Here is a 23,174-nt window from a genome sequence, read left to right as displayed (position 1 = left end):
ATGTGTGAGTTAAAGGATCTAGACATTAGAGCTCAGTTCATTATTATAATTCTTTTTATGATTTTATCATCTACAGATTTCAAATTAGAGCTAACATTCAATTAAAAGACATGAATAATTATGCAATGTGTTCTTTAGTTGTTGATGTATGTAAATAAACGAAGAACAAAATCATTGAAGTTTATCATAAACTATTAGTAGTTTGCATATGTAAAATACACATCAAATTGAAATATTTATGCTATACTTCACAGGTGAAGGCTCTAGAATCAATCATTCTGTGTTGTCTAATGTATCTACACATCTTCCACCAAAGAAAAAGGCAAGTATTATTTATAACATGATATGCATATACATGTACATGTAGGAAAATATATGAGAAATAGCATACAGATATTATCACTTTCAGCAGTGGAGCACCTGTCATTCTGTCAATATTGTTTTTATGTTTACCTTGAAAGATACTTGGAAGTTACAAATAGTAAAGTAATAACTTTTAAAGATTGCATTATAGATCTAAGAATGAAAACCGTGTGTATTATATAACACTAAAATTGTGGAGTCCATACTTATGACTATATAGCAATATGAAAGAAGTCTAAATTATGAAGAATTTTGTTTATGTCTATAAATAATAATATAAATACATAATAATTATACGTTCTCCCTTCCACAGAAACAAGCCAAACTAACACAACATCAGTTAGACATGTTGTATGCTAGATACATTCAATCTTTGTACTTGTCTACCAAAGCACAAAAAGTCAGGGAAGAACAAGAAAAACAAGCTATGGTAAGTTTTATAGATATCATGGATAAACAGGAAAAACAAGCTATGGTAAGGTTTATAGATATCATATATGGCTAAACAGGAAAAACAAGCTATGGTAAGGTTTATAGATATCATATGGCTGAACAGGAAAAACAAGCTATGGTAAGGTTTATAGATATCATATGGCTGAACAGGAAAAACAAGCTATGGTAAGGTTTATAGATATCATATGGCTGAACAGGAAAAACAAGCTATGGTAAGTTATATAGATATCATGGCTAAACAGGAAAAACAAGCTATGGTAAGTTTTATAGATATCATGGATAAACAGGAAAAACAAGCTATGGTAAGTTTTATAGATATCATATATGGCTAAACAGGAAAAACAAGCTATGGTAAGGTTTATAGATATCATATGGCTGAACAGGAAAAACAAGCTATGGTAAGGTTTATAGATATCATATGGCTGAACAGGAAAAACAAGCTATGGTAAGTTTAATAGATATCATACTGCTGAACAGGAAAAATTAGCTATGGTAAGTTATATAGATATCATGGCTAAACAGGAAAAACAAGCTATGGTAAGTTTTATAGATATCATACTGCTGAACAGGAAAAACAAGCTATGGTAAGTTTTATAGATATCATACTGCTGAACAGAGCTTGTACCTTCTCTGAATAAAATGAGTTGTTGCGTATCAATGAGACCACCACAACATCCAAAATAACCAAAAGACATCTAGATGGCAACATTCAGTCTTCAACAAGAGACAGATGTCTATACAATATGTCAGCGTAAACCATTCTAAAAGTCTATAAAAGTTCTGAGTAAATTTAAAAGAGACTTAAAGACATCAACACATAAATGAGTTCAACATTTTAACAGCATTAAACCATTATTATATTATTTTAACAATGTTGTTTAATATGACAAAGTAGGATTTTTACCCAAATTTGGCAGTTCACTGAGCATGGAAATGTAACATTGCAAGGGGAACATGGAGTCCTATGGGAAATGTAACATTGCAAGGGGAACATGGTGTCCTATGGGAAATGTAACATTGCAAGGGGAACATGGTGTCCTATGGGAAATGTAACATTGCAAGGGGAACATGGTGTCCTATGGGAAATGTAACATTGCAAGGGGAACATGGTGTCCTATGGGAAATGTAACATTGCAAGCGGAACATGGTGTCCTATAGACCCATGTTCTTTAATAGTTAAATATCTCTTGATAACATTTGAACGTATTTCACCATTAGCCAAAAAAACGGGTGAAAATATATGATTTATGCTATTAATAGTATTGGATTGTATTTCTAGGCTCAGATCTTAGGTATATACACAGAGGTAGAAAAACTGCAGAAAAAGAATCATGAAATGGATAAAGAATTGATGAGATTAAAACATCTGAATGAAGTTGATGTACAGATTGATTTGCAGGTTGGTTGACATGTGTAAAGAATGAGAAACTGACATAAAGAGGTCTCTAAACACTCCATTTCAATTTTAAATCTACTGATCAATATTTTGTTGTCAAAATTTCATTTCTTGTAGACTGATTACGTGAAATTTTACACTTTTTAACAGTAAAGGTAACCGGTTATTTTGAAATTTTAGATCTGAAAAATATATAGCTCTCAAAGTTTTCTGGGTCAATTTAGTAGTAATGACAAAGGCTTTATTTGACAATGGTGTAATACTCTTTGATTTATAACAATAGTTATAAAACTCTTATTCTCTTTTGCCTTTATTAAAAAAAGATCATTCATATTAAACATTATCAATTTCCTATATTGAGTAGATCTAAACAATAAAAAGAAACTATGTGCACAAGATTTTTCAGGATAATATCAAATCAAATCAATCACCCAATCAAATCTTGTTATACTGTATACACAATGAAACTCCACTTATGTATTGTCCTCTGGTGTCAATCTTAATTACAATGCTTCAGCAAAAAAACTTTGCTAACTTGTCAATCAAACTTTTATTCATCATGGATTTGTAAATAACTTTGTAAATAAGAATTTGATGAAACCATTAGTATGGCTAAAAATTGTAACAACAAATAAGATGACCTGTGCATTTAAAGAAATTACTTGCAAGATTTGACTAAATCTTTTTTAGCGACAGTCATTAGGTCCTATCGTGTCCAGTCTGCCACAGCTTACAAAGGAGTATGATACATTAGCACATGCACTGGATACCACCCGGCATCAGATACCAACGAAAGGAGTGTATATCCCTGACGATGAAGACCAGTTCCAACGTATGTACATAATCTCTGTTTAATTTAACTTTATCTAATTTCTATCAGTGAAGCCTCTTATTTTGACATCACTTTGAGTTTCTTTCTCTTTTGTATAGTACATTGAATGTTAAGCAAACAACAACACATCATATTTTACAGTACAATATAAGTCTGCTTTACCTCTGTTTTCTATATTTACAATTAACAAATGTACTGTTAATTTTAATTTATTTGCACATTTATAAATGCAGATCTTTGAAAACAAACAAAAATGCAAGATTAATTACTGTGGTTAATGTACATGTGTTAGTAGAATATAAAACCTGCTGAAATGCCAGTTATAATTATGCAGACATGTGACAGAGTTGTCAAGCCACAACTGGAGATTTGGAAATTTTCAGCTGGAGTTTGGGCTTCATAACTGGAGATTTTTTATCGACCTATTTATCGACGTATGCAATGGTTTTTTGTGTGTTTAAACTGCATATCTTCTTTTTTGTTTGTTAAAAGAACAATAATTCCCTACCTTTCAACAACTCCATATCCATTTTTACTTGATAAAAATAGGAAGATAAGGGGTTTCAAATATTTATTCATTAATAATAATTCAAGATAAAGCGATCAGCCATCATACAGAGTTGGCAAAAAGTACCCCTGATTCAGCTACATTGTCAACTTTGGTACTACTACTGAACATGCTTGTAACAGAAGGTGTTAATTGATAGAGTTGTAGGCTTGCTGGTGGGTAGCTGTCCCCATAAGTCTGGTCAAATCATTAGGGCCACCACAGTCAGCTTTGCATGAAGTGTAGTAAGCATGGTCTTGACCCTTGGTACTGGATCTGCATCATTTGAAATCAGATCTCCAGGCAGAGTTGAATTTGGCTAGATACTTGGTCTTCTTTTATTTGCTGCTGGTGTATTTGGTGATATAAAAATACGGTTTGCATTTAAAATTTTAGAATAGTCCAAGACAACTGTACTTATATAGGTATTCCATTGGCTTGGATAGAAAACAAGCCATAAATATCATATTTGAGTTGATTTCATTTGTCTTTGAGGTTCAGTAAACGTTCCATGTTTTCAACAGCATCAAATTAAATTGTTGTTTATACAACTTGTACAATTTAATCCTTTGTCAGTATTTCACTTTTAATCAACCTTGCTTGTGTCTTAAACTAGCTAGTTGATCACTAGGTAATTGCCTATTATCTTTTATTTATTGTTGTATATACAGTTTAATCCTAAACACCTCAGGCTAATTTTACCTATTTTAACTTTTGACACAAAATCCATTACAGGAAACTTCCGTTTTTCTCGGACTTTTCCCATATCAATTTCGAGTTTCTCGGACTTTTTCTCTGTCCGTATCGATTTTGTAAACAAAAATGTCTAATGAAAATTTTACGAGGTTGACATTTTCAAAAAGCGGAAGATTTCAAATTTTAACGGGAGGGACGGAAGAGGGTCTGAAATGCGGGAGATTTTGACTCCCGCCGGAAGAATCACATGTATGATTATGTTGATGGTTATCCTATTACAATTGTACATTGTTTAAATATTTGATGTAGCACTTCAGTGCCACATGTAAACTACAATAATATTTTTAGCTCACCTGGCCCAAAAGGGCCAAGTGAGCTTTTCTCATCACTTGGCGTCCGTCTTTGTTGTCCGTTGTCTGTTAACTTTTACACAAATCTTCTCCTTTGAAATTACTGGGCCAAATAAAACCAAACTTGGCCTAAATCATCCTTAGGGTATCTAGTTTAAAAAATGTATCCAATGACCCCGCCCATCAACCAAGATGGCCGCCATGGCCAAAAACAGAACATGGGGGTAAAATGCAGTTTTTGGCTTATGTCTCTGAAACTAAAGCATTTAGAGCAAATCTGACATTGGGTATAAATGTTCATCAGGTCAAGATCTATCTGCCCTGAAAATTTCAGACACATCATACAACCCTTTGTTGGGTTGCTGCCCCTGAATTTGTAATTTTAAGGAAATTTTGCAGTTTTTGGTTATTATCTTGAATATTATAATAGATAGAGATAAACTGTAAACTGCAAATATGTTCAGCAAAGTAAGATCTACAAATAAGTCAACATGACTAAAATTGTCGATTGACCCCATAAGGAGTTATTGCCCTTTAAAGTCATTTTTGTCGAGCCTGCAACTTTTGTTGAAAAAGCGAGACATAGTAGTCCTACATTCCGTCTTTGACGGCGGCGGCAGCGGCGTCCACAAATATTCACTCTGTGGTTAAAGTTTTTCAAATTTTAATAACTTTCTTAAACTATTATCCGTATTTTACTCATAAATGGACTTAGTTTTTCTGCCAGTTAACATAACATTCACTCTGTGGTTAAAGTTTTTTCAAATTTTAATAACTTTCTTAAACTATTATCCGTATTTTACTCATAAATGGACTTAGTTTTTCTGCCAGTTAACATAACATTCACTCTGTGGTTAAAGTTTTTCAAATTTTAATAACTTTCTTAAACTATCCTAGATTTGTACCAAACTTGGACAGAAGCTTGTTTATAATCATAAGATAATATTCAGAAGAAAATTTTGTAAAAGAAAAAATCCTGTTTATCTGTATTTTACTTATAAATGGACTTAGTTTTTCTGCCAGTTAACATTACATTCACTCGATGGCTAAAGCTTTCAAAATTTTAATAACTTTCTTAAACTATCCTGGATTTGTACCAAACTTGGACAGAAGCTTGTTTATAATCAAAAGCTAGTATCTAGAAAGAAAAATTACCTGTTTTTCTGTATATTACTTATAAATGGACTTAGTTTTGTTCCAGTTAGCATTACGTACAGTCTGCAGTTAAAGTTTTTGAAACATTTATTAGATTCATAAACCTTCTTGGATTTTTACCAAACTTGAACAGAACTTCTTACAATCAAAAGATAGTATCTAGAGGAAAATTTTTAATAATTTTTTCCCCATTTTTGTTGACTAACAGCAAAAGTAGACGAGACACTGGGTTCCACGAAACCCTTACAAAATTTTTCACAATTTTTCATAAATTTTTGTAATCTTTTACAAAGATCTTCTCCTCTGAAACTACTGGGCCAAATTAAACCAAACTTGGCCTAAATCATCCTTAGGGTATCAATGTATCTGATGACCCAGCCCATCAACCAAGATGGCCGCCATGGCTAAAAACAGAACATAGGGGTTCACTATAGAAGTCTTTGGGAAAATTGTAAAAAACAATTTCAAATGGTCACAACTTGAAAACTAATTTAAATAATGATAAGGGGTCTTCAGTAACTATTGTAAGACTTGCTTTTAATTTAACTACTGGGCCAAATTAAACCAGACTTGGTCTCAATCATTATTGGGGTATCTCATACTATTTATTATGATTTTAACCTTATTTTACATGATTTCCAAAAACACAGAAGGTACAGGTGAGCGACACAGGCTCTTGAGAACCTCTAGTTTTAGCTCCTGCACTTAAACAAAAAATTTAAAAAATTCAGGTTGTTTTCAAAGATTTAAGCTCTTCTACATTTACTTAAAAAAACTGTCAATTTCTAACTGTTTTTTTACTACGAAATAGTGAAGAACTTACAGAAAATGTTTCAATTCTGGTATGAAAATATTGTGTAGATGTAATTGACCATATTTTTATGCCCCCACCACAGCGGAGTTATGAACTTATTCACAATGCTCAATACCTTAAAACACAGATCAAGTTCGAATTTGGGTGCGTCACTGCTACCATTCTGGAGTTATGCCCCTTTTTATATGGAAAAATTGCTGAATTTTTCATTTCCATTCTCTAACTTTAGTTAGCCTCAACCAAATGTTATGAAACTTGATACACAATGCTTTTTTAAGTTCGAATTTGGGTGGCGTCACTTTTACCATTCTTGAGTTATGCCCCTTTATAATGTTATATGCAAGCGGGCCCATTGACACATCCTCCATTTATTTGACTATTTTTTAGGAGATCTAGAACATGCTTTACTGGAGAGTGAACAGCTGTTAGGAGAGTTGTCTGTGATGATACGTAAAGATCTACCGAGTGTGACTGCGATGGCTAATGCTTTGTCAACTATGGAGAAAGCTACGGAGACCCAGGTGGAAGAACTAGTCAGGTAAGAACATAGATACATACAAAACGTTTTCTTCAATGTAGATTATTGTGAACAAAGTACATAAAGGTGGATTAACCTTTCATTTAGTATGGAAGCCACAAGAGAACATGAATTTATTGCAAAAATAAAAATCCAGGATGTCAACTTTTCTTCATTAAATTTGAACCTTGATCTAAATGAAAATTATAAAATTTATCAATGGGACATAGGTATCGAAGGAAAATAAACGAGTAAAATTTAAAGTTTCATGAGAAAAATAATATTTTCTGTAATTTCACAATGAGATAGGGTAAAGTATGAAATATGTTCTATAAGAAAGAGAAGATTAATTAATCTTGACAAAATAAATGATTGTTCTTCAGATGGGAAGCAAGTGAATTTTATTTCAGTGAATTTTTTTCTAAAGTTTTATCTTGTGTCTGACATTGAGGTATGGATTTGTTTAGCTGTAATATTAGGATTCCAAGGTATCCTTGTTTGTCATTAAAATATTTACCACTTTTTCTGTGTTTTCTGTGTATTTGTCTGTTTTGTAGTCTTCTGATTTTTAAAAGTCAGTTTAAAACGAAGAAGAAAGCTACTTAGGAGTTGCTCTTCAAAAGAGCAATGGGGAGCACTTGTTTTTTGAGATATTACTCAAAGTCATAAATAACAGCCGCAATATTTGAATGTCATTAATGTCACTAAAACACACCATTTTGAGTAGATTTGTGTGTTTTCAGTTAAAAAAACTTGATTGATACGTACACGAAATTGATGGGTGAAGGAAAAAAATTGTTAAAAAAAATAACAAAAGAAGAAATTTGGATAAACAAGTTATAAATTTTGTGTCACCTTAGAATAAATTGGGATTAAAGCAGATAAGGAAAAGAATTAACCCTTAAATGATTGTTGTTTTAGGTGTAATGAGATGATAGCAGCTACACAAAGTTTAACAATTCAGGAAACATCGATGAAAATTCAGGCAATACAAGCAAAGGAGATTGGTGCTTCATGATGTCATAATGGTGGACTATAAACTTAGCAATGACAACTCTGTTAATGCAATCTAAATTAAATGATTTACTAAACTTCTCTAGTAGACAGTAGGCCAGAACTGAGAAAGTAGACATTGACACTGCTTTTAGCAAAGTGACAAGGGAATCTAGATTTTGAACTATTTATTAATGAAGAGTCTGTGATATTATGAACAATCATATAAAAGAATTAGATAACCTATAACAATTGATTTGTGTTTTTGTCTCGTCTGTAACGAAAGTCGCGGAAGGCGAGAAATAGGTGTTGCTTTTCCACTGGTGTCAACAATTGTTGAGCAGACCTGTATACCACTACGATTTTAGCGTAGTTTCTACGATTTTTGGCACTCAAATTATGCTCTATGCTCAAATAGATAATTTCTATGCTTTCAAAAATGTTACAGTAAAAAAAAGAGGGCAGTATGTAATTTTGAGTCCAAAGAAAGTTATCCAAATGCAAAACAGAGTCTTGATGTTCGGACCAAGGACAGACCGTGGTTGTATCTTTGAATTTACAACAGAATGAATTAATAAAATTTATGAAGAAATAAAATTGAGAATGGAAATGGGGAATGTGTCAAAGAGACAACAACCCGACCAAAGAGCAGAAAACAGCCGAAGGCCACCAATGGGTCTTCAACACAGCGAGAAAATCCCGCACTCGGAGGCGTGCTTCAGATGGCCCCTAAACAAAAATGTGTACTAGTTCAGTGATAATGGATGACATACTAAACTCCAGAACATATAAATGAACTAAAATTAAAAATCATACAAGACTAACAAAGGCCTGAGGCTCCTGACTTGGGACAGGCGCAAAAATGCGGCAGGGTTAAACATGTTTTGTGAGATCTCAACCCTCCCCTATACCTCTAGCCAATCATACTTATGATAGACAATAATATTCTATAAAGATGTATTACTATCACAACATCTCACTTAGTCAACCCTTATGGGGCCCTGCCCCCTAGGTCATGGTCCAGCAACTTTGAATTAATTTGCAATGTTCTGTCCATCAGATTATCTTTTTCTGAATTTTCTGCTGACATTTTTCTGTGTCCACTTTCACAAATTGTTATGTGCAGGAATTGCATATAAGTAGTAACACAGTTGTCTCATTGGCAATCATACCACATCTCCTTATTTATATACACAGGCAAAATATATTGAATCGGAAAAGAATGAAATGTGATAAAAAGCACAGGAATCCTCTTAAAAATGAAATTTATTTTGCTCACCTGGTCAAAAGGGTCAATATGAGCTTTTGCCATATTAGGCATCTGTTATTAGGTCTTTCCAATTTTCTGTGGAAAGACCTATTGTATTTGTTCTGATTATTATTATTTTTCTTCTTCCACCAAACCCTTTTCTTGCATTATAAAGTGGTATCAGCATATGTCGCTCAGGGTTTTTTTCATATGATATAGAACAGTTATTGAGCTTATGAAGCTTACTCTGTTTAATCAAACACTTTTTATTGTAAGAGTTATCTCCCCAAACAGTTTTTCTTGTGTGTCTCTTGCAACCGTAAAAGAAATCGACATATTTATTTTTCCAAATTGCTCGTTAATTCCTTAGGATGCTTCAGTCAATTTTAACCGAAGCAATGTTGAGACTCCATATGAGAGTTATTTCCCCTTTATAAATGTAACTCATGAACTGTAAGTGATAGACCTAGGGTGTCGTGATTTGAGGTCCTTGGTCCACCAAAAGAAAATGGTGAAAAGGTCATGTTCTAAATTTTGCCCTTTGCTTGTGTGTGAATCTTATCTCATACTATAAAAGCTAGATACCAAAGAACTGGTGCTAAATGTTTGGGTTGTTGAGACGAAGAAATGGTACATTCAGTTTAAAGCAATCTGATGATTGATTATTACTTCATTCTGGTACATGATAAAGCCATAGGGTCACATGACCTTGAAAAATTTCAAACAAAAGTGACCTTGTGCAAACTGGAAGTAGCTATCATTGCACTTATGCAAGGGAAAAATACTTAGAAACAATATTATTTTTAGAATCAGACTACAATAACCTTAAAATGACACTAAAAGTCACCTTTAGTAAACCGGAAGTAGCTAATTATCTCCCTTATTTCAAGTGAAAGTACATAGAAACCATATATTTTTGGAATCAGTGCTAAGAAAGCTATCATATAAGACTGGAGGTGACATTTTCTTATCCGGACGTAGCAAATTATCTCTTATATGCAAGGCAAAAGTATAGAGAAAGCTATATTTTTGGAATCAGTGTAAATAAAGCTATCATATGAGGCCAGAATTGACATTTTCTAAACCGGAAGTAGCAAATTATCTCCCTTATTTCAGAAAAAAAAAGTATAGAAACCATATATTTTTTTGAATCAGTATGAAGAAACCTATGATTTGACCCCAATAGTAACTTTGATTAAACTGGAAGTAGCTTCTTATTAATTATTTAGAAATTTAATGTGGAAAGACCTTTTAATTTTAATTTTTAATTTGTCTTTAATTTTTGTTTAAATCTCCTCTGTAACTACTTGACCAATTTGATCCAAACAGCTATGTCTAACATACTCCTTGGGGAATCTTATTTTAGTGTTTGTCTGATGACACGATAATCAAACCAAAGGTGAAAACCGAGGGAATCAAATGAACATCAAAATGTGTGAGACCAGGTGCATCTAAGATTGGATATGACTTCAGGTGAAATGACACCAAATACTTATATTGCAGAATAAAGGATATGAAGGTCACTAATTAGTGCTTTACTCTCAAACCAAAATACCAAGGATGTATTCATGTATCAATATTGTAAGGGGGAATTTTGTTGTTTATTTACTGGTGATCGAGCTACACTTTAATTATCTTTTGAAGAAACAAGAAATGATTGTAACAGGATGCTGTTACGAAGTCTCCCAAACGAAGCTCCCATAATTCGTAATTCCCAGGGTCACCTGACATTGGACAAAGTCCAGTGAAAATTGGTTTTGTCCAGTAAAGTTATATGTATTAATGATGCCTGGGGACTAACCCTGTATATCATTCAAATCATCTTGGCATGACAAACCAGAATATATATGGTTTAGGGGTGGGGATCTCGACCATTTACAAGATACTAGAACATTGGGGGTGGGGGGAACCCCTGGGGACTGACCCTAAACGTCATTCAAATGTTCGAGACATGACGAACAGGAACATATATGGTTTAGGGGTGGGGATCACGACCATTTACAAGATATTAGAACTTTCTCAAATGACAGGGGGTCAGGATGACCCCTGGGGACTAACCCTGTATATCATTCAAACCATCTTGGTATGACAAACCAGAATATATATGGTTTAGGGGTGGGGATCTTGACCATTTACAAGATACTAGAACTTTCTTAAATAGCAGGGGGTGGGGGTGACCCCTAGGGACTAACCCTGTATATCATTCAAACCATCTTCGCATGACAAACCAGAATATATATGGTTTAGGGGTGGGGACCTTGACCACTTACAAGATATTAGAACTTTCTTTAATGGCAGGGGGTTGGGGTGACCCCTGGGGACTAACCCTGTATTTCATTTAATGTGCTTTATCATGACAAACCAGAATATATATGGTTTAGGGGTGGGGATCTCGACCATTTACAAGATATTAGAACTTTCTCAAATGGCAGGGGGTCGGGATGACCCCTGGGGACTAACCCTGTATATCATTCAAACCATCTTAGCATGACAAACCAGAATATATATGGTTTAGGGGTGGGATCTTGACCACTTACAAGATATTAGAACTTTCCTAAATGGCAGGGGGTGGGGGTGACCCCTGGGGACTAACCCTGTATTTCATTTGATGTGCTTTATCATGACAAACCAGAATATATATGGTTTAGGGGTGGGGATCTCGACCATTTACAAGATATTAGAACTTTCTCAAATGGCAGGGGGTCGGGATGACCCCTGGGGACTAACCCTGTTTATTATTCAAACCATCTTAGCATGACAAACCAGAATATATATGGTTTAGGGGTGGGGATCTTGACCACTTACAAGTTATTAGAACTTTCTTAAATGGCAGGGGGTGGGGGTGACCCCTGGGGACTAACCCTGTATTTCATTTAATGTGCTTTATCATTTAGAACATTTTCAATTAAAAAGATTGTGTCTATCACAAACGGTTTTCAATTTATAATCATTTGAACATTTTTAAAAATAAAATCCCATAGGGTTCTATAGTAAAACCCTCCTTTCTTTTTGCCCCTCAAAGTACCCCTTTATAAACCCCATTGCACAAACAAAACCCTGATTGCACCACTAGACATGTTAGTCTAACATATTGCGAAACCCTAAGTTAATCTGACAAGCGGTTTTGGAGAACGGGTGCGGACAAGTTAAAATTTAAAAGTGGGGGAAGAGGAAGAAGAAGAAGAAGAAGAAGAAGAAGAATAATAATAATAATAATAATAATAATAATAATAAGAACTGAGCAAAACCAATAAGTCTTCCCAAACTTCGTTTGGGAGACTTAATAATAAATGTGATTACAGGAAATCAAACTATTATTATAACAGCCAATCAGGTTTAATAGTAGTGAAAGTAAACATTGCAAATAACAAAGTAAAAATTTGCACTTCAGTAGAAGTGGCATTTTCGTCGGATTTTCTCTCACCTGCAATGAAAGTCGCAGAATGTGAGACAGGGATGCTAATCTGGCGGTGGTGTAAACTATTTGTATTAAGTCACAGAATGTGAAACAGGTGGTGTAAACTATTTGTATTAAGTCACAGAATGTGAGACAGGGATGCTAATCTGGCAGTGGTGTAAACTATTTGTATTAAGTCACAGAATGTGAGACAGGGATGCTAATCTGGCAGTGGTGTAAACTATTTGTATTAAGTCACAGAATGTGAGACAGGGATGCTAATCTGGCAGTGGTGTAAACTATTTGTATTAAGTCACAGGATGTGAGACAGGGATGCTAATCTGGCGGTGGTGTAAACTATTTGTATTAAGTCACAGGATGTGAGACAGGGATGCTAATCTGGCGGTGGTGTAAACTATTTGTATTAAGTCACAGGATGTAATACAGGGATGCTAATCTGGCGGTGGTGTAAACTATTTGTATTAAGTCACAGAATGTGAGACAGGGATGCTAATCTGGCGGTGGTGTAAACTATTTGTATTAAGTCACAGAATGTGAGACAGGGATGCTAATCTGGCGGTGGTGTAAACTATTTGTATTAAGTCACAGGATGTGGGACAGGGATGCTAATCTGGCAGTGGTGTAAACTATTTGTATTAAGTCACTGGATGTGAGACAGGGATGCTAATCTGGCGGTGGTGTAAACTATTTGTATTAAGTCACAGAATGTGAGACAGGGATGCTAATCTGGCGGTGGTGTAAACTATTTGTATTAAGTCACAGAATGTGAGACAGGGATGCTAATCTGGCGGTGGTGTAAACTATTTGTATTAAGTCAAAGGATGTGAGACAGGGATGCTAATCTGGCAGTGGTGTAAACTATTTATATTAAGTTTCAGAATGTGAGACAGGGATGCTAATCTGGCAGTGGTGTAAACTTTGTATTAAGTCACAGAATGTGAGACAGGGATGCTAATCTGGCAGTGGTGTAAACTATTTGTATTAAGTCACAGAATGTGAGACAGGGATGCTAATCTGGCAGTGGTGTAAACTATTTGTATTAAGTCACAGAATGTGAGACAGGGATGCTAATCCGGCAGTGGTGTAAACTATTTGTATTAAGTCACAGAATGTGAGACAGGGATGCTAATCTGGCAGTGGTGTAAACTATTTGTATTAAGTCACAGAATGTGAGATGTGAGACAGGGATGCTAATCTGGCGGTGGTGTAAACTATTTGTATTAAGTCACAGAATGTGAGACAGGGATGCTAATCTGGCGGTAGTGTAAACTATTTGTATTAAGTCACAGAATGTGAGACAGGGATGCTAATCTGGCAGTGGTGTAAACTATAAGTATTAAGTCACAGGATGTGAGACAGGGATGCTAATCTGGCAGTGGTGTAAACTATTTGTATTAAGTCACAGAATGTGAGACAGGGATACTAATCTGGCGGTGGTGTAAACTATTTGTATTAAGTCACAGAATGTGAGACAGGGATGCTAATCTGGCAGTGGTGTAAACTATTTGTATTAAGTCACAGAATGTGAGACAGGGATGCTAATCTGGCGGTGGTGTAAACTATTTGTATTAAGTCACAGAATGTGAGACAGGGATGCTAATCTGGCGGTGGTGTAAACTATTTGTATTAAGTCACAGAATGTGAGACAGGGATGCTAATCTGGCGGTGGTGTAAACTATTTGTATTAAGTCACAGAATGTGAGACAGGGATGCTAATCTGGCAGTGGTGTAAACTATTTGTATTAAGTCACAGAATGTGAGACAGGGATGCTTATCTGGCAGTGGTGTAAACTATTTGTATTAAGTCAAAGGATGTGAGACAGGGATGCTAATCTGGCAGTGGTGTAAACTATTTATATTAAGTTTCAGAATGTGAGACAGGGATGCTAATCTGGCAGTGGTGTAAACTTTGTATTAAGTCACAGAATGTGAGACAGGGATGCTAATCTGGCAGTGGTGTAAACTATTTGTATTAAGTCACAGAATGTGAGACAGGGATGCTAATCTGGCAGTGGTGTAAACTATTTGTATTAAGTCACAGAATGTGAGACAGGGATGCTAATCCGGCAGTGGTGTAAACTATTTGTATTAAGTCACAGAATGTGAGACAGGGATGCTAATCTGGCAGTGGTGTAAACTATTTGTATTAAGTCACAGAATGTGAGATGTGAGACAGGGATGCTAATCTGGCGGTGGTGTAAACTATTTGTATTAAGTCACAGAATGTGAGACAGGGATGCTAATCTGGCAGTGGTGTAAACTATTTGTATTAAGTCACAGAATGTGAGACAGGGATGCTAATCTGGCAGTGGTGTAAACTATTAGTATTAAGTCACAGGATGTGAGACAGGGATGCTAATCTGGCAGTGGTGTAAACTATTTGTATTAAGTCACAGAATGTGAGACAGGGATACTAATCTGGCGGTGGTGTAAACTATTTGTATTAAGTCACAGAATGTGAGACAGGGATGCTAATCTGGCAGTGGTGTAAACTATTTGTATTAAGTCACAGAATGTGAGACAGGGATGCTAATCTGGCGGTGGTGTAAACTATTTGTATTAAGTCACAGAATGTGAGACAGGGATGCTAATCTGGCGGTGGTGTAAACTATTTGTATTAAGTCACAGAATGTGAGACAGGGATACTAATCTGGCAGTGACGTAAACTATTTGTATTAAGTCACAGAATGTGAGACAGGGATGCTAATCTGGCAGTGGTGTAAACTATTTGTATTAAGTCACAGAATGTAAGACAGGGATGCTAATCTGACGGTGGTGAAAACTATTTGTATTAAGTCACAGGATGTGAGACAGGGATGCTAATCTGGCGGTGGTGAAAACTATTTGTATTAAGTCACAGGATGTGAGACAGGGATGCTAATCTGGCGGTGGTGTAAACTATTTGTATTAAGTCACAGAATGTGAGACAGGGATGCTAATCTGGCGGTGGTGTAAACTATTTGTATTAAGTCACAGAATGTGAGACAGGGATGCTAATCTGGCGGTGGTGTAAACTATTTGTATTAAGTCACAGAATGTGAGACAGGGATGCTAATCTGGCGGTGGTGTAAACTATTTGTATTAAGTCACAGAATGTGAGACAGGGATGCTAATCTGGCGGTGGTGTAAACTATTTGTATTAAGTCACAGAATGTGAGACAGGGATGCTAATCTGGCAGTGGTGTAAACTATTTGTATTAAGTCACAGGATGTGAGACAGGGATGCTAATCTGGCAGTGGTGTAAACTATTTGTATTAAGTCACAGGATGTGAGACAGGGATGCTAATCTGGCAGTGGTGTAAACTATTTGTATTAAGTCACAGAATGTGAGACAGGGATGCTAATCTGGCAGTGGTGTAAACTATTTGTATTAAGTCACAGAATGTGAGACAGGGATGCTAATCTGGCAGTGGTGTAAACTATTTGTATTAAGTCACAGAATGTGAGACAGGGATGCTAATCTGGCAGTGGTGTAAACTATTTGTATTAAGTCACAGAATGTGAGACAGGGATGCTAATCTGGCAGTGGTGTAAACTATTTGTATAAAGTCACAGAATGTGAGACAGGGATGCTAATCTGGCAGTGGTGTAAACTATTAGTATTAAGTCACAGGATGTGAGACAGGGATGCTAATCTGGCAGTGGTGTAAATTATTTGTATTAAGTCACAGAATGTGAGACAGGGATGCTAATCTGGCAGTGGTGTAAACTATTTGTATTAAGTCACAGAATGTGAGACAGGGATGCTAATCTGGCGGTGGTGTAAACTATTTGTATTAAGTCACAGAATGTGAGACAGGGATGCTAATCTGGCAGTGACGTAAACTATTTGTATTAAGTCACAGAATGTGAGACAGGGATGCTCATCTGGCAGTGGTGTAAACTATTTGTATTAAGTCACAGAATGTGAGACAGGGATGCTAATCTGGCAGTGGTGTAAACTATTTGTATTAAGTCACAGAATGTAAGACAGGGATGCTAATCTGACGGTGGTGAAAACTATTTGTATTAAGTCATAGGATGTGAGACAGGGATGCTAATCTGGCGGTGGTGTAAACTATTTGTATTAAGTCACAAAATCAGGGATGCTAATCTGGCGGTGGTGAAAACTATTTGTATTAAGTCACAGGATGTGAGACAGGGATGCTAATCTGGCGGTGGTGAAAACTATTTGTATTAAGTCACAGAATGTGAGACAGGGATGCTAATCTGGCAGTGGTGTAAACTATTTGTATTAAATCACAGAATGCGAGACAGGGATGCTAATCTGGTGGTGGTGTAAACTATTTGTATTAAGTCACAGGATGTGAGACAGGGATGCTAATCTGGCGGTGGTGTAAACTATTTGTATTAAGTCACAGGATCAGGGATGCTAATCTGGCAGTGGTGTAAACTATTTGTATTAAGTCACAGAATTTCAGACAGGGATGCTAATCTAGTGGTGGTGTAAACTATTTGTATTAAGTCAGAGAATTTCAGACAGGGATGCTAATCTAGTGGTGGTGTAAACTATTTGTATTCAGCTTTTAAATTTCAGAAGGTAGAAGAACTGAGTAAAAGGACAACTTTATTTGGTACATAGAATCATTGCAAGGTAAACTGTCCATAAAACAGGATTCAGTGGTCAAGAAACTAAGCATGAGGTGGACTATATTAAATGTATGGAATGGTTATAAGGTGAACATGTCTGTCTTGCATGGTTCATCTGATCTTGCCCTCATTTTCATGGATCATTGATCCAGTCAAGGTTATCGATAAATATAGTAAAACCTTGATCTTAAAGACTCAACATATACTGTAATTCAATCAAGTAAATGAGACATCTCAGCATGTGCACTCATGTAGGGGATGAATAAACTCACCAAGAAATCAAAAAAATATATTGGTTTTGGAGTAGTAGGTTGTCCGAAATCCCTTTTCATTTCATGTTGGGGCTAATGATTCCGATTGCATTGATACGTTGTGTAACATTTGAACATTGTAAACTTGCATTAGAGAGTTGCAAGAGTCAAAGATTTAAAACTTTTTCAGTTGTGAACAGAGGTAAGTATAAAGTGTGTCAAAGTTTAATTAATGGAACCAAGTGAACAATTGCTTATATATTGTTTTAAGTAGCACTGGTTCAAGAAAACAGTTAATGAAAACATCACAGCAATTGATTTTGTAAACAAGAGTGTCTTTCCTTGTCACTTTATAACTCTCTCAGTCTTGACAACTTTCAAATTGTTGAACTCTACTACTGGTCTTAATTTTGTGCAAACACGGGGGTCTCAACATGGGATTTTGGGTACAGTTGTGCAGCTGGGATTTAAAAAACACCCCCCATTCATATATTGAAATATTGTGAAATCCCTACCTATACATATATTTCACAGCGAAATCATAACCCATTCATATATTCAATAAGTGCAAAAGGTTCGATATGATATGTGACTTTTTTTACTATACTCAAGTGGGTAAAGATTATTAATTGTGACAGTGTAATAAAATTTGATCAATAACAAAACTTGTGTCAATAAGTTTCAGCAGATATGGAAATTTTAATGACAAAGAGTTTGGGAAATTCAGTAAAGATCATTGCACAACAAACTGAAAAATGATGACCCATTGATATATCACAATTGGTCATAATTACTACCTATTGATATATTTCCTCGGTAAAATTGCACCCCATTGATATATTTGACGTATCTAAAACGGAAACCCATTCCAGCGGCACATATGTATATACCTTCATATAGGAAGAGACTCCCTCGTGTGTGCAAATTGACCTTGTTTGATTGTGAACTAAAACATTTTCTCCTCTGATGGGAAAGGTTTGCAGGAACATGTTGGTGTACGGTTATTATTTCCACTAGTAAACAAGATAAGATTTTTAAACTATGTTGTATTTCATCAGAGTATGAACACATATCTATATGACAAAGTTAAATAATAATTATATTGACATTCTTTCTTACAATGATCATTCACAATACACCAATCATTTCTCACAAACACTTTCACTTTGATAGATTCATACTTAGCTTCGATTCAACATTAAGTTATCAGATTCATTCCAATGACGATAAATGATATCAATAAAACAACCATCTGACTCGTTCTTACATTTATATTGCAGATGAAACATTTAAACATATTCAAGGTCAATATTTTGTAACCAGGGATATCTTTTATCAAGTATTTTGCTTCTTGAATTTTGTTTTCAAATGTTGTTGAAATAAGTAAGAGCTGGTACAAAATTGCTTTTGAAAGAATGAGGTGTTTTCATATAAAGGAGTAGGTGCAAATAATAATAATAACAGTAAGGGCCAAAAGTTAGCGTAAAATAAAAAGTTACAATAAATGATCTCGCATGAAATTTAAACACAGATGTTACCTTTGTCAAGGGACCATGGCTAAATACTAACCAAATATAAATATTTTGTAAAATTCATCTTCCTTGTTTTGTATCAGCTTCGGAGTATATTTGGGATTGGAAAAGTATGCACAACTAAAAAAAACCTTTACATTTATTAAGATTATGTAAATGGCTATAAGAAAGCTTGTTTTTAACTGCACACAATGTTTCTACAAAGAAAATAAAGATGGAAAAACTGCATAAAATCTTCCATTTTCATAAAATAGATGCATCTTATGATGTCATTTGATGCCATAACATTAAAAATTTGACTTATTCATTTATTTTCTTCTTTTTATGCATTCCTTATATTATTTATAAATTTTAAAACTTCATTTTCTTGGGCAAATATTAGCCTAATTAGCTACTCCTTTCAATAAATTTTATTCTAAGGCAAAAATCATCCCTGTGTTACCATAAAACGTTTCATTGCCATTAAAAATATTAAAACTATAAACTTATTCATCCACAAAGCCCTTAGATTCAACATATTCAAATGCTTTCTGTTTTACATATTCTACATGTTTATTGTCTCCATGAGATTGTTCAAAGTCTAAATATTTCTTGAAGAAAAATTTCATTTTCTTGGCCGACAGCTTCATATGTATAACTCTGTCCAGTAAATGTCTGCAAAAGAATGAAAATATTAGTTAATTTATACAGAAGGGAGGAGGAAGTCAGGTGGCTGTAATTCAGTGGTTGTTGTTTGTTGCTGTATATCTATTTTTTTCATTTATTGTCTTGTACATAAATAAGACATTAATCTTCTTGTTTGAATCGTTTCATTTGTCATTTCGGGGCTCAGTAAAGCTTGCTATGCAATATAGGTTTTGCTCATTGTTGAAGACCCTACAGTGACCTGTAGTGGCAAATTTTCAACATCATTTGGTTTCTGGTGGTGAGTTGTCTCATTGGCAAGCATACCACATCTTCTTATATTCATATTTGCACTTAATTCAACTGGCCAACAATTATAAAATTATTGATCAAAATTCTAATGAAAGTTTAAAGTGACTTGTTACTATCAGCTGTGGCTTAATGACATTATATTATGACTGTTTAAAAAATGTTTTTTGGGATTGGGAGCTGAGCTTTATATTTTTCCCTGCATGTTTGTATCAGCGGTAATTTTATGCCGTTATACCATTGGACTGTATTTATTGTTATGTTATGGCTGTATAGCCTATGGAAAATAATGTTTCGAACAAAAATATCAATGTTTTACTCAAGTGCATATTATGTTTAAATGGAAACTTTTAAACACATTTGATTTTGGGCCAAATGGTTTCAAAGGGTTTTGTGTTATATTTAACCTCAATATAACCAAATCTATTTATTGAACTTAGAAAAGAAAATATACCTACTGACTTGGAAACTTTAATGTACGGTAATGATATGTTTAATATGAACATAAACATGCTAATTTTTACAAAAGTGCAGAATTATATCAAAGAGACCAATCGCTTTTCATAGTGTATAGACATTATGGTTAATTATATAACAATAATAATGTAATTACTTTTTGTTGACTTCGAATGAAATTGTTCATTTTTCCCAAAGACATGGATCATCAATTTGATTTATATATAAAATCCTATCAGTTGACAACAACAATTTAATTTAATTGCTTTGAAATACATGTAGTAACTTACCTTTTGAGTGAATATTTATTCCAAATTTAAAACAACCTAGTAAGGTCTATCATAAATAAATTTACGGTCAACTCGACTTTTAGAAATCGATGAGCCATGTCGTTTAAATTCTTGTTAATTTCATGTCTCCATATTAATATTGTTTATGATGTTATTATTATGTATTTTATTTTGTTCGGTTATTTATTATTTGTATGTAATGGAGAAGACGTTCTAAGTTGCAAAACTTGTGTCTAATCCTATTGTCAATGTTTTTGGACAATAAAATATGTTTAAACTAACCAATCTATTTATAACTCAAATTAAAGTGATAAGTGTAATAAATAAATTCCCCTGTGTACAGTTGACAATCAGATAGGTATAATACTACTGTAAGTAAAATGCTACATACCTAACGGCCTCTATATCAGCAGTTTTAATCACCATATCTACATACACTGACCACAAATCTGTTCGTTTTGGATAATTACTTAGAATGTTTTCAAACATTGTCTTCCCCCTCTCAGGTTCTCCATGCTTAAATTCCATCTGGGCAAACTTGGCTATTGTTTCTACATCTGAAGAAAAAAAATCAAAATCATAGCTTTATTGTTATGGTAAGATTCTGTGTGCAAAACAAGAGGTTTAATCGATGTCATGCAAAGTATAACCAACTTGCTTCACTGACAAAAAGTTCCATACTCAGTAGGTAAAATAACAATTAAAAGTAGTCAAATATGAAGTGACAGGATGAAATATCTGAAAATTCTTACATAATACAACTTGTTTGACCATTGATTACACAGTACGGCCAGTTTGACCAATGCTTACACAGTACAGCAAATTGACACTTTGCTTACACAGAACGGACAGTTTGCCAACTGTTTACACAGTACGGCCAGTTTGACCATTGTTTACACAGTATGGCCAATTTGACCAGGGCTTACAAGGTACTGCCAGTTTGGCCATTGCTTACACTGTATGGCCAGTTTGACCACTGCTTACATAGTACTGCCAGTTTGACCACTTCTCACACAGTACAGCCAATTTGACCATTGCTTACACATTATGGCCAATTGACCATTACTTACACAGTAGGGCCAGTTTGGACATTGTTTACACAGTACAGCTAGTTTGACCATTGCTTACATAGTACAGCCAGTTTGACCATTTGTATTGATTTCCCCAATAATGGGTTTAATAATTACCTAATTTTTAATTACATCACATTTTGCTGTAAACACGAAGTTTCCAAATGTATATTGTGTCTCAAAATTTCAAGAACTTTCATTTTCTAATTTCACAACCAGAAAGTAACTTACGATTTTCTTTGCTGAGACTTTTAAGACATCTTGGCAGAATCTTTCTGGCTGCTTCAAAGTTCCCATTTTTGAAGTGGAACAACCCAAATCCAATCCAAGGTTCTTTTTTGTATGAGAATTTCCTGCACATAATATTGTAAGTGTTTTCTGCATCCTACAAAATAATTAAATAGAAATATTGGAAATAATATTAAATTTATAGAAATGACTAATATAATTGCCACTAAATATAGTCTAAGAATTTTTTTATTGATTGTTATATCACATTGCTCTGGTTCTCCTTTATCAGGTAAACAAATCTTTCTTACTCTTTCATATTGAGTTTCATAATTACTTTTAGTATAAGCCAAGCATAAAAATTGTAGCATAAAATTTGACATTAATTTTAATCTGTCAGTTACTAAATATTGTAGATGATAGTATGACTTTTTTCTACACTGTTGTACCTGGAACTTCCCTGCCTTGAAGTAAATATTAATGAGATGTTGATAGACAGTTAGCGGTTCATTCTGTTGTAATGCTCTCTCTAAAACTTTAGCCAGTTCTTCAGGTGTACCATACATGTTCTCTAAATTCAGGTATGCCACCCAAACATTCAACTTTTCTTGTTCTTCTCTACAAAGAAGAAACAACTACTGGTCATGATGTTAACAAAAGTAAACTGAAAATAGTGTTTTTGTTTTTGTTTATGTCAGTACTTATATATGAAAGATACTGAATTTGAGCTCTTCACCTATTAACTTACTTACCAGATTGTTCATAATCAATTACAAAACCTACTTCCAAGTAAATTTTTAGATGTGATTTTTGTTATGGCCATTAATTTCACATCTGTTTATTTTATCCAACATAAACGAGTGGGGTTTGATATCTCTTTTAACATGTTACAAACTGTATATTCAAAATTAAATGCATGCATTTATTATTGCAGATCATTGACCATTGGCAAGTAATGCAAAAATTTATTGAAGCAAAATCACTACTGAAATTATGAATGGGAGTTTTTATTATTGTGCCCCAGATACTTCTGAATTTCC

General features: G+C 34.4%; 2 protein-coding genes across 2 annotated transcripts in view; one reads left to right on the top strand and one right to left on the bottom strand.

Annotated features, from left to right (window-relative positions):
* The window catches only part of LOC127733353 (uncharacterized), a 44,940-nt gene extending 36,568 nt beyond the window's left edge, over positions 1 to 8,372 (top strand). The window contains exons 14-19 of the mRNA XM_052242721.1: positions 255 to 322; positions 677 to 793; positions 2,096 to 2,215; positions 2,903 to 3,044; positions 6,994 to 7,144; positions 8,045 to 8,372. Of these exons, the coding sequence (XP_052098681.1) occupies positions 255 to 322; positions 677 to 793; positions 2,096 to 2,215; positions 2,903 to 3,044; positions 6,994 to 7,144; positions 8,045 to 8,141 (695 nt within the window). The 3' untranslated portion in view covers positions 8,142 to 8,372. The remainder of the gene's footprint in view (positions 1 to 254; positions 323 to 676; positions 794 to 2,095; positions 2,216 to 2,902; positions 3,045 to 6,993; positions 7,145 to 8,044) is intronic.
* A 10,288-nt stretch (positions 8,373 to 18,660) lies between these two features.
* Positions 18,661 to 23,174, bottom strand: part of LOC127733881 (protein RRP5 homolog) — a 49,261-nt gene continuing 44,747 nt past the window's right edge. The window contains exons 40-43 of the mRNA XM_052243328.1: positions 22,584 to 22,752; positions 22,138 to 22,291; positions 21,228 to 21,393; positions 18,661 to 19,811 (exon numbers count right to left, since the gene is read on the bottom strand). Coding sequence (XP_052099288.1) covers positions 19,643 to 19,811; positions 21,228 to 21,393; positions 22,138 to 22,291; positions 22,584 to 22,752 — 658 coding nt within the window. The 3' untranslated portion in view covers positions 18,661 to 19,642. The remainder of the gene's footprint in view (positions 19,812 to 21,227; positions 21,394 to 22,137; positions 22,292 to 22,583; positions 22,753 to 23,174) is intronic.

The sequence above is a fragment of the Mytilus californianus genome, unplaced genomic scaffold (assembly GCF_021869535.1).
Source record: "Mytilus californianus isolate M0D057914Y unplaced genomic scaffold, xbMytCali1.0.p SCAF_3, whole genome shotgun sequence".
Taxonomy (NCBI): domain Eukaryota; kingdom Metazoa; phylum Mollusca; class Bivalvia; order Mytilida; family Mytilidae; genus Mytilus; species Mytilus californianus.
Note: the sequence above shows the minus strand (reverse complement) of the source record. Positions and strands in the feature narration are given on the sequence as shown.